The sequence below is a fragment of the Eriocheir sinensis genome, chromosome 35 (genome assembly GCF_024679095.1).
Source record: "Eriocheir sinensis breed Jianghai 21 chromosome 35, ASM2467909v1, whole genome shotgun sequence".
Taxonomy (NCBI): domain Eukaryota; kingdom Metazoa; phylum Arthropoda; class Malacostraca; order Decapoda; family Varunidae; genus Eriocheir; species Eriocheir sinensis.
Genome location: NC_066543.1, coordinates 3,891,196 through 3,908,512, shown reverse-complemented (window position 1 = coordinate 3,908,512; position 17,317 = coordinate 3,891,196). Strand labels below are relative to the sequence as shown.

General features: G+C 45.4%; 1 protein-coding gene across 9 annotated transcripts in view; it reads right to left on the bottom strand.

Moving 5' to 3' along the window:
- LOC127007263 (uncharacterized) overlaps nucleotides 1–17,317 on the bottom strand; it is a 104,851-nt gene that overhangs the window by 17,938 nt on the left and 69,596 nt on the right. For all 9 annotated transcript variants that reach the window (XM_050878010.1, XM_050878009.1, XM_050878011.1 and 6 more), the window contains exons 3-4: nucleotides 7,859–8,062; nucleotides 4,255–4,473 (exon numbers count right to left, since the gene is read on the bottom strand). In XM_050878010.1, the coding sequence (XP_050733967.1) occupies nucleotides 4,255–4,473; nucleotides 7,859–8,062 (423 nt within the window). The remainder of the gene's footprint in view (nucleotides 1–4,254; nucleotides 4,474–7,858; nucleotides 8,063–17,317) is intronic.

The window sequence follows — 17,317 nt, the reverse complement described above, 5'->3', positions numbered from 1 at the left end:
ATGATTTTTTTTTCACATTCATGGTACAGAAGAAGAGTTAAACAACCACCAGGGCCATTAAACTACACCTGAAAATGCCCGAAACACCTGCGAAAGCCTTGTCAAATATGTGTAATTGGGCGCCGAAAGGTTTGAGAATGCGGGTCCTGATACATGGGAATGAATGTATGCGGCGAGAGGGAGAGGGAAATTGGTTCACTGAAGGGCGCGGGGGAGAGAGGAAGGAAACTACGACAGTGACTTCCAAGGTTTGCGAAATAGAGATAAATTTGGGCATTGCAGAAAGGGAAATAACTTGACAGAATCTTTGGTAGTTTGTCAAGGAAGGAAGGAGAGGAGAGAGAGAGAGAGAGATGGGGGGGAGGGGGAATCATGAAATCACAGTTTTCCCCCACGGCCGAGTCCTTGTAGCCTGGCAGCCAAATCTAGTTAAAACTCACACGCATAGAAGAAAGAAAAAAGAGAAAAAGAATATGTAGCGCTCCACCTTTTTTTTCTGTTCTCTCTCTCTCTCTCTCTCTCTCTCTCTCTCTCTCTCTCTCTCTCTCTCTCTCTCTTCGCGTTATTTCCCCTCCATCCTTCTTTATTTCCACAAGTTTCTGTTTTATTTCCACTTCAGTTCTCTCTCTCTCTCTCTCTCTCTCTCTCTCTCTCTCTCTCTCTCTCTCTCTCTCTCTCTCTCTCTCTCTCTCTCTCTCTCTCTCTCTCTTCGCGTTATTTCCCCTCCATCCTTCTTTATTTCCACAAGTTTCTGTTTTATTTCCACTTCAGTTCTCTCTCTCTCTCTCTCTCTCTCTCTCTCTCTCTCTCTCTCTCTCTCTCTCTGTTCGCGTTATTTCCCCTCGATTTTTCTTTATTTCCACAAGTTTCGGTTTTATTTCCACTTCAGTTCTCGCCCTAGCGCTCTCTTTCACCTCCCCTCGTATATACCTTTCCCCTTACCTCCCTCTCTGCCTCTCTTTCTCCCCTTTTCACTGCCCTCTCCCTTCCCCTCTCTCTCTGCCTCTCTCTATCTCTTCATTTGGCCTCTCCCTTCACCTCCCTCTGTGGCTCTTTCTCTTTCCCTGGCCTCTCTTTTCACCTCTCTCTTTCGCTCTCTCCCTTTCTCCCTTCACCTCTCTCTCTCTGGCTCTTTCGCTCCACGCCTGCCCTCTCCCTTCACTTCCCCCTCCAGCTCTTCTTCTTCCTCTTTGCCTGCTCTCTCTTCACCTCCCTCTCTGGCTCTCTTTCTCTCTGCCTGCCTCTCTGCATGCCTGTCCTCTCCCCTCCGGCTCGCACGCTGCTTGCAAATTAAGTTCTATGAGAGGTGTAGCCGGGCTCGGGGAGAGGGCGAAGCGAGGGGCGCTCTCATGAGTTATAACAAAACTAACGTAAATACGAGGCTATGCGGATCTGGTTACCTGAAGGAAGGAATCTACCTGTGTCCAAAGCAAGGGTGGACTGGGCTGAGGAAAGGGATAAGGAGAAGGGGAAAGTAATGATTGGTGTAGGAGGAGGAGGAGGAGGTGGAGGAGGAGGAGGAAGAGAGGGAAGAGGGTAGTGATAGACGTTTTAGAAGGAAGGGAAGGAGGAACACATTGAAGGAAGGATATTGTAGAAGGGGAAGGAAGGAGAGAATGAAAAAGGAAAGAGGGGACAGGAGGAGAGAGAGAGAGAGAGAGAGAGAGAGAGAGAGAGAGAGAGAGATTGGTTTGCGAGTAATAAAGAGCAAGACAAATGAAATGCTCCCGAACGCAATACATGACCTATACTCGTTTGCCTTCCCGCTCCGTCGATGCAGAGGCCGTCGATTTTGATTTGAAGGGAGTAATATTTTTTTTCTGAAGGGAGTATTTTTTCGAGGGAGTTTGATGACGGCGATAACGGTAACGAAGGATGAGGAATTGATTGATTGAAGGATTGATTGGATGAGTTGACTTGTTATTTAGGTCACTCGTTGATTTAGACAACCACTGAACTTGCTTACACTTCATTCATATAACAAATTGAAAGTAACAACGGTGAATTAAGTAAAGAATGACTGTAAAAGTATTAAAAATGTTAGTTATGAATGCGCCTTGATATGACATTTTTTCTTATTCGTCATTTCAAACAAACAACTACATTTTTTTATTTATTTATTCGTATTTTGTAGTTTATTCACAGTTCGTCATTATTTTAAACGATCAACCACAGAACTATATTAATCTCCCACTCGACACTTCTCCCTCTCCTTCCCTCCCTTTCCCTCTCCCTTCCCTCCATCACTCCTTCTCTCCCTTTCAATGGTCCTCCCTTTCCCTCTGCCCTTCGACGTTTCCTCCTCTCCCTCCCTCTCCCTCCCTTTCCATTCCTTCTCTCCCTTTCAGTGGTCCTCCCCTTCCCTCTCCCTTCCCTTCAACGCTTCCTCCTTCCTCTCCCTCCCTCTCCCTCCCTTTCCATCACTCCTTCTCTCCCTTTCAATGGTCCTCCCCTTCCCTCTCCCTTCCCTTCGTCATGTTGTAGTATTGTTATTTATCGCTTCAGCCATTTCATTTACTATTTCATTATTATTATTTCGTCTATTCATACTTTGTCATCTATCGCTTCAGACAACCAACAGCATTTCTTTCGACTTTGCTTTCATTCTTTCATCTATTCATTTTCTGCCCTCTATCGCATCAAACGACCGACCTCATTTGTTCTACCTTTTTATTTATTTTTTTCATAGGTATTCCAACGCGCACGGGAGAGGAATAAACACGACGCATTGCCTTAATTATTCGAGTCACGGAAGAGCTCTCTCGCTTCCTCATTGCTCTATATTATCGAAGCACGGCGGCGTATTATAACTTCCTGCTAATGACTCCGGGAACTATGAACCACCACCACCACCACCACCACCACAACCATCAACAGCAACAGCAATAACAACAACATAATCACCAGACACGTAACTTCCATCACATTTTCCTCCACTTTTATACAACTGCCTTCACCACCACCACCACCACCATCATCACCATCACCACCACTGCCAATACCGTAATCACCACTACCACCATCACCACCACCATCACTAATATTGTCCCCGCCATCTCACGTTCTTCTTTCTCATCTTCACCCTTCTCATTTTCTTCTCTTCCCTGATCATTATTGTTTTTCCTGTGTGTCATCTTTTGTTTTCTTCTTCGTCATCATCATCTTCGTTTTCTCTTTCTTCTCTTATTCCTTTTTTTTTTTTTTTTCATGCAGCTTTTTCCTTTACATTTTTATCTTTCTATGTCCATCTTCTCCTCCTCTTCTCCTCCTCCTCCTCTTCCTGTATATCGTCATCAATTACATTAACATCAATCAATCAATCAGACTCGCTCAAGTTTCCGGGAAGTGTAAGATTTTTACTTATAATTTTATACACGTGGAATTTTATTGATACATACTAAACACCACGGAAGCTGATCTCATGTTTCATTTCCTTCTCTCTCTCTCTCTCTCTCTCTCTCTCTCTCTCTCTCTCTCTCTCTCTCTCTCTCTCTCTCTCTCTCTCTCTCTCTCTCTCTCTCTCTCTCTCTCTCTCTCTCTCTCTCTCACACACACACACACACACACACACACACAAGGAAGCAAAGTGTGTCTGTGTGCGTGTCTTTGTGTGTGTGTGTGTGTGTGTGTGTGTGTGTGTGTGTGTGTGTGTGTGTGTGTGTGTGTGTTCCAAAAGCGCACTTCCAGTGTATCAAATTAAGTTAAAAGCAACAGCTGGTAATTAAAGCAAGCAGGGCAGCACGCCTCTCTCTCTCTCTCTCTCTCTCTCTCTCTCTCTCTCTCTCTCTCTCTCTCTCTCTCTCCTCCTCCTCCCTCTCCTCCTCCTCCTCTTCCTTCTCCTCCTCCTCCTCCTCCTCCTCCTCCCTTAGATTCTATTAACTTGAAGAAACCTTTCGCTAGAGGCAACGTTGCATTAATTTTTCCATTGCGTTTACATTCACGAGAGAGAGAGAGAGAGAGAGAGAGAGAGAGAGAGAGAGAGAGAGAGAGAGAGAGAGAGAGAGAGAGAGAGAGAGAGAGAGAGAGAGAGAGAGAGAGAGAGAGACGGATATATAACACAAACAAAGACAGAGGACGCGTAGTTAGGGAAAGAAACTAAATGAGTGAGAAAAAGTAGAGAAATGGAAAAATCCGAGAATCCAATGAAAACACACACACACACACACACACACACACACACACACACACACACACACACAAATAAACTCTCTCTCTCTCTCTCTCTCTCTCTCTCTCTCTCTCTCTCTCTCGTACCTTCTTGTTGACGGAGCGGATGAAGTCTGCGGCGGTGATGGCGGGACTCTCGAGGGAGCCCGGCCGGGCCTGCGGGGAGGGCAGCTGCGAGGTAGAGGCCACGTCCCCCACGGCGACCCAGGTGGAGCAGGAGCGGGAGGTGGGGTCCAGGCGGGGGAGCAGCACCCCCTCCAGCCTGCCCCCACCCCCGCACAGATTGATCTGAAGCACAAAGTTGCCCTGCTCGCGTTAGTATAGGTTTGTCTTGGTGAAGCTTGGTAAAGTTAGGGTAAGTTAGGTTTGGTTTGGATTGGTTTGATTAGATTTGTTTGGGGTTCATCTGAAAACTAAGTTCCTAAAGTCTGTGATCTCCAGTTCAAATGTCTTGTTTTTATTATCACTCGAAAATGTGTTCAAGTGACCTCGTCACCGTGGGTGGCACTCCTGATAGCGGCGCTCCAGATTGTCAATTTCGCGGACACACACTTTGGAGAGCTCTGATCTTTGGCGTGATTGCTGTCTGGCAGTCTGGGGGTGAGGGTAGCGGGGACTGCTGAGGTCAGGGACTTTTCCTCGGAGCCCAAAAAATCAATTCGCCGAAGAATTGTTTTCAAGGACCTTCGGCGGTATTGTTAGGCAGCTTTACGATTTGATAAATCTTGGCTCATTGGGATATAATGAAAAATTGCTGTGTCGATGATTTTGTGACAAAGTTGAAGTGAATCCTGTCTCTTGACTCTCTGTGGTTCTCCAAGGAGACACACTTCCCTCCCTCACGGCGTGTCTACAGTACAACCTGTGTTTCGGAGGCACGACACCCCCAGAGTGTGTCCGCGTAACATGGCAATGTCGCACCGCGTTCAGGAGTGCTAGAGACGCCGATTTGTTTTACTTATGTACCTAAAAAAAAAACCTAACTCCTAATTACATACACAAGAAATGTTTACTTACTATTTAATGAACGACCTAGCCACGTAATCAACTATTCATTTACCTTAAAAAAATGAACCAGCCTGTTGATCATTTTCCTTCCTAGACCTTTGTTCACACGCCTAGTTTTAATGTTACTTAGAGTGCTGCAAAATGTTTCAGAAGGTGTGAAAAGTGACGGAAAGAAAAAAAAAAGGAAAGGTTGGCAGAATGGAGGTCAGTTAAGAGGAAAATGTGAGGCTGTTGGAAGAGGCAAATCAGATTAGGCTCCGGAAGGGACACGACCCGGCGCTCCGGGAAAACGGTCCTTGATAAAAAATGAAAAAAAAATAATAGTACCGAAAAGTGGAGAATAGAGAAGTGAAGAATATTTAGACTATTATTACTATTCTTCTTCTTCTTCTTCTTCTTCTTCTTCTTCTTCTTCTTCTTCTTCTTCTTCTTATTATCATTATTATTATTATTATTATTATTATTATTATTATCATTATTATTATTATCATTATTAGTGGTAGCTGTAATAGTAATAGTATTAGTGGTATCGTTATTATCATTTAGCTGTTTTCTCTCTTTCAACAAATGACTTCCTACTCAATGTTAAAGCTCCAGAGCCTATTATTATCTTTAAAGTTTTTCGTAATACACAGTGTAATTTTTTTTATCCTCATCTTATCCGAGAAGAAAGAGAAAATGACTTCCAACAACGTATGCGAAAATAGCATCCTCCTCGAGCCCAACGCTGTTCACTAAATAATTACGTTCCCGCGAGAGATTGTAAATATGAAAAAGGTCTTGACGGAAGAAAATTCAACAAACTAAATATGAAAAATAAACTCGGAGGAAGAAAAAAAACGAAAGTCAGGAGAGAGAGTGCTTGATCGATGTCGAGAGAGAGAGAGAGAGAGAGAGAGAGGAGAGGAGAGGAGAGGAGAGAATGAAGATGGAGGGAGGAAGGCTGGGAGGGGGAGAGGGAGGAGTAATAGAGGTAAGATGGAGCATGAGGTATAAAGCGAGAGGAGGGAAGGAGGGAAGGAGGGAGAAAGAGATTGAGTAAGGGAGGGGAAGGGAATGGGAGATAATGGCTGACGTGAACCGGCTAGAGGAGGAAAGTAGAGGGAGGGAGGGAGGGAAAGTGAGGGGAAGAGGGAGTGAAAGAGTGAAAGAAAGGGATGGAAACAAGGAAGGGGAGGTAGGGAGACAGGGGAGGGGAGGGAGGGAAGGGAGACAAGGGGGGAGAGGAAGTGAGAGGGAAGGAAGCAAGGGAAGGGGAGAAGAGAAAGGGAAGGAGGGAGAGGGAGGGAACACAGAGAGGGGGGGGAGGGAAGAAAGGTAAGGGGGTAGAGGAGGGAGATAGGGAGAGGAAGGGAAAGAGAGAGAAGGAAGCAAGAGAGGGAAAACGAGGGGAAGAGAGGCAAGGGGGAAAAAGGGGGGAAGGGAATCAAGGGATGGTAGGGAGGAGAGGCATGGGGCTACAGGGAGGGGAGGGAGGGAACCAAAGGCTGTGAGGTCTTGTGGGAAATATATATCTTGGAGGCAGGGCTCCGGGAAAGGGTGTTATTATTGCCGCGGGGAACGGGGGGGGGTTGCATGGCAGGTGAGGGGAACGGGGGGGGGGGATGATGTAGCATGGTAGGTGGGGGGTAGATTCAGGGCCGTGATAGGGGTGCATGGCAGGTGAAAGGGGGGGGGGTGGATGGGGGGGTGAGAGACAAGTGCGGCGGTAAGAGGGGGCGAGAGGCATGTGAGGGGGGCGTAGGTGAGGGGGTGTTATGGTAGGTGAGGGGGGTGATGGGAGGTGAAGGGGGTGATGGGAGGCTCGTAGCAGGTGGAGGTGAAAATTGGGTAAAAAAATAAAGCTGAAACAAAAGGAAAGGGAGGCGATTCTTCTTTTTTTTGGGGTCTCTTCCCATTTTCTTTTTTTTGGCGTCTCTTCCCATTTTCTTTTTTTTGGCGTCTCTTCCCATTTTCTTTTTTTTGGCGTCTCTTCCCATTTTCTTTTTTTTGGCGTCTCTCTATTTTCTTTTTTTTGGCGTCTCTCCATTTTCTTTTTTTTTGGCGTCCCTTTCCATTTTCTTTTTTTGGCGTCTCATCCATTTTCTTTTTTTTGGCGTCTCTTCCATTTTCTTTTTATGGCGTCTTCCCATTTTCTTTTTAGGAGCGGCATCGCGTGGGCATTTTTCTCTACTGCTGTGGGTCCGCCTTCGCTCTCGGGTCATAAACCAAAACAAAATCTTGGCTCAAACATTTTACCTTTTTTTTTTTAGGAGGAGCAGCCCGCAGGAAGAATTTTTTTTTTTAACTTTATTTTAGAAGTTTGATGAAGACGTTAAAGAGGATCGAAATTCGCGGTAAAAATGAGATGAGTGAATGAGTGAGGAGTAATTGCGTCTTTATCTATTTCACGTTTTCTTCTGGGTTTGCGGAACGAGTGAACGTGAGGCTAAAATAAGAGGAAGGAAGGAAGAGAAGTGAAGAAGAGAGGAGTAGCACCTTCCTTGACCTTGACCTACGCACGACTGAATAAGAAGAATAAACACACTCCTTTGACCTCTGTTCGGGAGCAGTGAGTAGCGGGCCTTTTTTTTATTTTTTTTATTTACGCCCTTGAGCTGTCTCCTAAGCTGTAAAAAAAAAAATAACAAGAATCAGGAGACGAGAAACCGCAGAATAGGATCAAATGCCTTTTATTACTCACCTCGCTGACCCACGTGCGACTCAGCTCCCCATCATTGGAAGCCCCGACGCCGCTGATATCTGAGGTGCTGAAACTCTTGTGGACGCCGAGTGCTGAGCTGAGGGCCGCGCAGGAACGGATGAGGTCACTCTCCTCCTCACCCCACAAGTTGCAGCCGCCGCCTTCCCCTGCCGAGCTGCCGCCGCCCCCTGCTCCCGAGGGCACCTGCCGGACCGAGAGGGAGGGAGAGGGAGAGAGGGGGAAGCGTCGAAGGGAAGGGAGAGGGAAGGGGAGGACCATTGAAAGGGAGAGGAGTGATGGAAAGGGAGGGAAAGGAGGAAGCGTTGAAGGGAAGGGAGAGGGAGAGAGGAATAGGCGTTGAAAGGGAGGGAGGAGAGAGGGTGAAACGATGAGAGGGAGGGGGAAGAACAGAGGGAAGGGTTGAAAAGAAGGGAGGGAGAGGGAGAGAGGGGAAGCATTGAGAAAAGGAGAGGTAGAACGGAGGCGTTGAAAGGGAGGGAGGGGAGAGGGAGGGCGAAGAAAAGTGGGAAGGGTTAAGAAGAAGGGAGGGAGAGGGAGAGAGGGGAAGCATTGAGGGAGAGAGAGGGAGGGGAAGCGAGGAGAGCATGTTTTAGCGGCTGTCTTAGAGTGAAGTACAATGGAACAGCCTTCGTCACGGGGCACAGTGATTTATCTAAAGGAACAAATGCAACAGAGATTTCTTTGATTGGTTTATCTCAAAGCATAAAGAAGCTATTCAAAAATACATCCAATCATACACAAAATATTTAGTAGTAAATTTATGAAGCATATTGAAGCTTGAAGCTGGGATGGCTGTTTCACTATGGATTTATATACGTTTAAAAAAGGTTTACTTGTTATATTTCACAGTACCATTAGCAAAGACACTTAAATGCTTTGAATAAGTACAAGCTTATGTGGGGAACTTAAATTCTAAGCAGTGCAAAGCGTGGCGCAGCAAACATTTCCTCCAACATTTATGATAATACTTCAGACATCAGACATCAAAGGCGGGCACCGGAGAGGCAGGACTGGGAGCATTGCGGGCACACAGAACATCGCTAAATAAATAAAAAATAATACCTAGAAAGAGATGTTAATGTGTGTATAGAGCTAGGAAATGTGTTGCCGTGATATAGATGAAAATTAAAGGAGACAATTTTCTTTTTTTTTCATGGAAGGTTCGCGCTGGAGAAAGATAAAATGATGAAAAAAAAAGAAAAAGAAAAAGGGAGAAAATTTGGCCTGAGATGGAACACGACGATGCTCAGAGGCAGATGAGGCAACGGGAAAAGTTTGGCGAGAGAGAGAGAGAGAGAGAGAGAGAGAGAGAGAGAGAGAGAGAGAGAGAGAGAGAGAGAGAGAGAGAGAGAGAGAGAGAGAAAATCGCAGGAAAGTCGAGGCCCCTGATATGCCTCGCCAAAACAGACGATAAACTTTTTTTTTAAACGAGCATTCACGTCCCCTGCCTCCCCCCCCCTCTCTCCCCTTCCCCCCAGGATAAAGTAGCCCAGGAAAAAAAATGAACGAGAAAGATCTGAAGGGAAGAGGAAAAATAGGGTAACACACACACACACACACACACACACACACACACACACACACACACACACACACACACACACACACACACACACACACACACACACACACACACACGGAATCACGGAAAAAAAACACGAATTGTCTGTATCTGTCTGTCTATCTTTCTTTTCTTTCTTTGTTCTTTTTCACTTATTTAGTGTGTGTGTGTGTGTGTGTGTGTGTGTGTTGTTTTATATTCCCAAGAGAAGATAACACACACACACACACACACACACACACACACACACAGACCTCCACCCCCACCCCCCCACCCACCCATGTGCGAGATTAAAGCAGAGTGAGTCCCGCCGCCTCCTCACTCCCAAACCTGATAATTGGGTCGCCGGAAAAGAGCCGGGTTTTTACCATTATCGCGGCCAACTTGAAATGACATGGCCGGCCGGTCCTCAGTCAGTCAGCCAATCAGTCTTCAGGCCCGGCGAATAGGCTTTGAGGAGAGGACGAGGAGAGAGGCGGAGAGAGAGAGAGAGAGAGAGAGAGAGAGAGAGAGAGAGAGAGAGAGAACTACTAATATTGACGTTTTTTTTGGCTTTTGTTGTTGGTGTTGTTATTATTGTTATTTTTTGTACTATTTCTTCTTCTTCTTCTTCTTCTTCTTTTTCTTCTTCTTCTATCTTCGCCACCACCACCACCACCACCACCACGGATACGTATATTTTCAAAGTATGATGATGATGGTTGCATTGCGCAGTCAGGCCCAGCATTTCGGAATAGCTTGGGGCCATAACAGGAATATTTGGGACCATTAGGAAGAGTATTTCTGGAGGCAACACGGCAGCGTCAAGGCGACTGGAGGAACGATATTTGCTTTAAGGGAATAATCGTGCGCTTCAACCACCCATTAACTGATATATTGTTCCTTGTGACGGTCGTGAGGTGAGCCAGTTAACTGAATTCCTCTGTAAGGGCGTTGATGGGCGTGACGTTTTGGCCTTGGTGCGAGATGGAGGTTGGGTTGGGGGATGGTGGAGGACGGGAGGACGGAATGGTTATAGGGTGACAATCGCCTCTCTCTGCTATTTCCAAAGGCTCAGGAGCAGCGTTACCAAATTATCGTACTCAGCCACGCAGCACATTGTATTTTCCGGTTTCTGACTAGCAGGTATCGCAAACAAACACTAACAAGTAACGCTTTTAACGATAACTTTAACTGGAATCTCGTTATCTGTGCGGGTACGAGAGTTTTGGGCCCTGGAACTGATAAATGCGATGTTTTGAGTACGATAATATCGTAACGCTGGTCAGGAGATGAATCGGGTTCCCATTTTCTTTTTACAGCTAAGGTGTAAAAAGGTACAAAAAAGGTGTAAAAAAAAAAAAAAAAAGCCCGCTAATCGCCGCTCCCACAAAGACAAAAGTAATAAGCGGTCAAAAGAGAGGTCAATTTCGGGAAGTCTACGCTCACGTTCATGGTATAGAAGCTTTGCCAAACTACCACCAGGGTCATAAGGTGGCATGCTTTGTATTGTTTTTTGTTGCTATGGCGGTGGTGTTGGTGGTGTGCTGTTGCGAGAATCGATCGGTGTCCATAGGTAAATCATACTGATGTTACTGTGTGGTGTTTGGACTTTGCTGTGTTGTGTTTTATTTGGTAACACTGGCACCGTTTTCTGTTCCTTCACTTCACCGTACAGTCGACCTCCTCCTCTTTCTCCTTTTCCTCCTTCTCCTCATAATCCTTCGTGGGGAATATATATTTGCACTCCCCTGTTCATTCTGTAAGTTAGTCTTGTTGTTTCTCTTTGTATGGATGTTTGGGGATGAGAAGTGGGGACGGGGGAAGTTGACATGGGGAAGTGTACACGGTAGGCAGGGTTGGAGGCATGGGGTTAGAGGGAGGAGGAAGGACAGGAAAGGGAGGGGGAAGGACAGGAAAGGGAAGGGATAGGGGAAGATAAAATGGAAGAGGGAGGAAAAGAAAGAGAATTGGAAGGAAGAGGCATAAGAAGGAAGGGAGAGAGGAGGAAAGGAGTGGAAGGAGTGGAGGCTTACATATCTCTTCTTCAGCCATTCACTCGACATTCGTACACCGTTTGCCACCGCGACTACCCCCCCCCCCCCCTTCCCATCCTATCATCCTTCTTGGCATGAGTAAGTGTTGTCCCGCGGGGCTGTTGCCTGGGTCATAATGCTTAGTCTTCGTGGTCTTATGCTTGTTAATCTTAATTGGTTGCCAGGGTCGTTTATATGAATGAGTTGTTGTGTTATGCTGTGTTTATTGTTATTGCGGTTAATTTTTGTTTGCTGCTTCTTTTCTCCCTTCTTGTTTTTCTTCTTTGATATTTATTAGTTTCTTCTTCTTCTTCTTCTTCTTCGTCTTTTTCGTCTTCTTTTTTTTCTTCTTCTTCTTTTTCTTCTTCTTCTTCTTATTATTATTATTATCATTGTTGTTGTTGTTGTTGTTGTTGTTGTTGTTGTTGTTGTTGTTGTTGTTGTTGGTGGTGGTGGTGGTGGTACTCTAGAGGAAATTAAATGTCAGCAAGATGAAGTATTATTAAGACGTTTTGTGAATGAGAGAGAGAGAGAGAGAGAGAGAGAGAGAGAGAGAGAGAGAATTAGCCTCGTTTACATTTTCCTCCTTCCTTTTCTTCCCCTCCTTCCATCTTTTCCTCCTTTCCTCCTCTCTTCTTTCTGTCTCCTTCTTTCCCTCCATCCTTTCTCTCTCTCTCTCTCTCTCTCTCTCTCTCTCTCTCTCTCTCTCTCTCTCTCTCTCATTGTATCTTCCCCATCCTTTCCCTTTCCTGTCCTTCCTCCTCCCTTTTCTCGTCTCTCTCTCTCTCTCTCTCTCTCTCTCTCTCTCTCTCTCTCTCTCTCTCTCTCTCTCTCTCTCTCTCTCTCTCTCTCTCTCTCTCTCTCTCTCTCTCTCTCTCTTTCCCTCCTTCCTCCATTTTATCTTCCCCATCCTTTTCCTTTCCTGTCCTTCCTCCTCCCCCTTTTTTGTATTTATTTCTTCCTACTCACCCACTCTCTCTCTCTCTCTCTCTCTCTCTCTCTCTCTCTCTCTCTGCCTCAGCGCGTAATTACCGCCAGTAAGCCCAGTCATTAGAGGGTGAGGGTGAGCCTTGTTACATTCCCCCCCCCCCCTCACCTGCTCTCTCTCTCTCTCTCTCTCTCTCTCTCTCTCTCTCTCTCGTTGGTAGTACGTTCCTACATTTTTTTTTGTGATTTTACGATTTTTTTTGTTCGATAATTTTTTTGTAGCAACATGTCTCCTTCTCTACCTCCTCATTATCCTTATTTTCCTTTTATTTTCACTATTATAAAAGTAACGGCTCATTTAACAACATTAGAGGGGATAGAATAGGATAGAATAGGATATGAAGGAAAATTAAAGATGGTGAACGATTTTTACCTGTAAATTGTGTATGCATTATGGGTTTTTCTTATTACTTCATACAGAAAGAAAAAAACACACACAATAGAATAGAGAATGAACGAAAACTAGTGAGGAGGAACGATGGAGATGTATGTAAATGGCGCCTGTTATAGATAATTTTCACAATGCTTCAGTCTATCTTGATTGGCGTTGGTAGTAAGCCTGGACGCGTTCATCGGCTCCTCGTCTCCTTCCTTCACGCCGCCTTTACTTACGCACCATGATCGATTCTCTCCACCGCGCCGTCACTCAGTTTCCCGCCAATGTGTCCTCCTTTAAGGCGTCTACCTCCCCTCACCGCCTCCCTCACCCCGCCCTTAGTGCAAAGTGTAGGAAGGATTCAAACACTCTTGGGGAGAGGGAAAAGGAAAGATGCTTCTATATCTATGTACAAGAACAGGAAAGAGAAGGAGGTAAAGAAATAAAGGGTGGAGGGAGAGACGCATAAGATTGAGTAATGGAAGGGAAAAACGGAGAGATGAGGAAAGGAAGACTGAGTGCTTGGAAAATTAGAGAGAGGATGGGAAGGAGGAACAGTGCTTGGAAAATTGTGAGAAAAGAGAAGAAGAACGGACTAAAGAAGGGATGGGAGGGGAAGGAAGATGGAGTGCTTGGAATATTAGAGAGAGGATGTGAAGGAGGGAGGGGGATGGAGGGGAGATGGAGGAACAGTGCTTGTATTGTGGGTTTTTCATATTACTTCATACAGAAAAAAACCCAATAGAATAGAGAATGAACGAAAACTAGTGAGGAGGAACGATGGAGATGTATGTCAATGGCGCCTGTTATAGATCGTTTTCACAATGCTTCAGTCCAGAGACAGGATTAGACGCTGAGTGTGCGTATCAGCGCGTCAAGGAGTCAGCGTCCCGTAACGCCTAAGACGGTGATCAATGCCTCCTGCTGCCGGGATCCAGTGATTGTCTCAGGCGATATCAAGACTCCGGGAGAACTATACCTCATTATTTATTTGTTATCCTGTTTTCTTGAACGATGGCAGAGTACGGGGTGGATTTTAATGAATTTATATATTCTTTAGCTTTTAATCTTCCTCATTTACTATGAAAATAAACGTCTTGCAATCACTACTTGTCGGACCATGAGGAAATCGGTTGTTGTCTTGCTTGGCGTGCCTCCAGGCGACTGCCAACACGCTGAGGAGCGAACACAATGGTCGGCACACACTGTGAACCTCGCCAGCCGCTGCGGCCCCGCCCAGCGTGTTCCCAGTGCACGCTGAGGCAAACAGGCTCCTTCCCCAAGCAAAGGGACTAAAGAGAAGGGGTAATGTAGCGAAAACAATAAAGATCACACCATACGGACCTCCACTGCAGCGAACACACAGCCTCACGACCCGCAGCATCCCTCCTCCAACACTGCTCTTCTCTACTCACCCCATGCACACACCCTGCTAGTCTTCCCACCACTCAGAAGAGTCTGCTTCCCTGTAAACGCCACACAAGGGGATGTACTCACCATCACTGGCTCAGAGGCACTGTTCTACGATACGCAGTCCAGGTCTTATTAATCTTTTCGGGTGTGGAGGTCACTCACTGCCAACTGCTCTCCTCCCGAAATTGACCCCTCTTTCGGCCACCTCTTTGGATTCTTTTTTTGAGCAGCGAGTAACGGGCTTTTTTTTTTTATTATTGTTTCCTTTTTTTGTGCCCTTGAGCTGTCTCCTTTGTTGTAAAAAAAAAAAAAAAACTATGGGAAAATGTATTGGCTAAAACCTACTGTCCTAAAAATATACAGTCCAGCTTTTATTGACCTTTTCTCGCATTGAGGTCAGGCTCGAGGCGGGGCGGCCGGCGCGTATCCGGGTAGTGTTCAGCTGCGGGGTAATGGCACGCGGCTCCCCAAGGCCATGCAGGCAAACACGCCCAAGGTCATTAACACTGGAGTGACTCAAGACATCCTCCTCGAGATCCACCTCCCCTTCCTGCCTTCCCTTGTCTCCTCCCTGGAAAGTTCTCACGCAGGGGGCAGAGGGGCCACATTCCTAACCCGCCCCTTCTTACAGCATCAACTTACAAATCCTTTACCCACCACACAGGTCGGAATACTTGGAGTCTTCCGGCTCTCTCATCAATTATTTTTAAAGGCTAATAAAAAATAAACGCCTTCTCAAGTGTTTTTTTTCACATTCATGTTACAGAAACGATGTCAAACTACTACCAGGGTCATAAAACTACCCATGGAAAGCCTCACAATTCGAAAGAAAACCTCAAATGCGTGTGGTTGGGCGCCGAATTGTTTGAGAGTTTAGCCCTAAATAGAGTTATAGCTTGTCCTAGTATTGCCCAGCTTACCCTGACATAGCCTAGCACGCCCACCATGATACAAGATAGCATAACAGCTTTCCATTGAGCTCACACCTCTTCTCGTAGGACTGGCGGCTCGTGTCCTCCAACCCTCTTAGCCTGACATAGAGCCGATTTCACAGTCCAACACAGTGTCTTCGTAACAGCCCGAACCAAACTATAGAATCCCATACAGTCCAAAATGGGGAGGTCTTCGATGCCACACTAAATACACAAGACTTCCTGTATAGTTTCATCAAATTTGTGAACTTAAATATAAACACCAGACACTATACAAGGAAATTTCGAAGGCTCTGGTATTGGTTTGGGAGCTTACTAACCCATCAAGGGGAACTGTGAAACTGGCCCATAGCCCAGCACGTCCAACATAGCGTAGGACAGAATGACATAACCTCGTATCGCACGCCTTACTTTCTTACTCTCCTTTGTTCCTATAATTTTTTTCTTTCTTCTTTCTAATATCTTCCTTTCCTCAATCTTTCTTTATTTCCTTCTTTCTTATCTTACTTTTCTCCATTCCTTTCTTCCCTCTATCTTTTTTAATTACTTCTTCATGATCTTCCTCTTCTACTTTCCTTTCATTCTCTCATTCTTATTCTTTTTCTACTCTTTTTCTGCCTTTCTTGTATCTCGCTATTTTCGTCCTTTCCTTTATCGTTCTTTATTGCTTCTTCACTATCTTCCTCTTCTACTTTCCTTTCATTATCTCATTCTTATTCTTTTTCTTCCTACTTTCTGCCTTTCTTGCATCTTGTATCGGAGGACAGGCGGCTCGTGTCCTCCACCCATCTTATAGCCTGACATAGCCTAGCAATTCCACCATGGCACAGGACAGAATGACATAACTTTGCATCTTGCGGCTCGTGTCCTTCCCCCGTCGGCTCCTTGTGTTCTCCGCCGCCTTACCGAGGACAAAGCGAATCCTCCTCCTCGGTTTAAGTTTTTATCCCTCCTTTTTTTCGGGTGCTTCATGAAGTTCACGTTTGAAGTATTCCCAACTCTGAACGTCAAATACTGTGGTGAATAGAGTTTGGGACGCTACGAGTATTTCTCCTTCAAGTATTTCATTATATCATTGACGTTCGGGTTCCAGTCTCTCCATAATTCATCATATTTTTCAACTTTTTTCACCATTATTAATTTTTTTGCTGGTAATATATGGAGTGGAAATAGCGGTTCCGTGTGTCTTTCTCCCGGGAACAAATAATAAACGAATACTACTACTACTACTACTACTACTACTACTACTACTACTACTACTACTACTACTACTAAATAAAATAACCTGACATTGACTTTTGGAATCTGGCCTCATTATCTCAACATTTTTTTTAACTATATTATTTCGATGGGACGGGGTAGAGAGAAGGGGGAAGGGGTAAGTAGTGGGGAAGAGGGGGGATGGGGGGTGTAATAGTCCCCATTAGTACTGTTCTCTTCATTCTTTATCCGCGCCCTTCGTGAATCATTACATCCGTGAATAATAATCCGCCGTTTCCATTATTACCTTGGCCATTGAAAAAGAATAAGTAAAAAAAGCGTAAATCCCGCCCCATTAAATGTAATTACACCCAAACATCAGATGAGCGGCTGCAGGAAAGGGGGAGAGAGGAAGTGTGTGTGTGTGTGTGTGTGTGAGAGAGAGAGAGAGAGAGAGAGAGAGAGAGAGAGAGAGAGAGAGAGAGAGAGAGCAAAAAAGAAATGGAAATGACTTGCAGAGAAGGGAGAAGAATCACATAGAGGAAAAAAAGAGGAAAAAAAAGACAATTGGAGAGAGAGAGAGAGAGAGAGAGAGAGAGAGAGAGAGAGAGAGAGAGAGAGAGAGAGAGAGAGAGAGAGAGAGAGAGAGAGAGAGAGAGAGAGAGAGAGAGAGAGAGAGAGAGAGACGGACTAACATGATAAGAAAAAAATGAGTGAAAAAAACAGAGAGAGGAAGGAGGAGGAAGGACAGACAAAGAGAGAGAAAAAGAAAGACACCCGAAATACAAAGAGAAGTTAGACAGGAGAGGAAGAGACCGCCAAGACCAACCGACCGACCGAACGACAGGCAAACAGGCACACAGACAGACAGACAGACAGACAGACAGACAAACAAACAAACAGATAGACAGACAGACAGAGAGACATTCTAAAAGTTGGAGCGATAGTGACTGA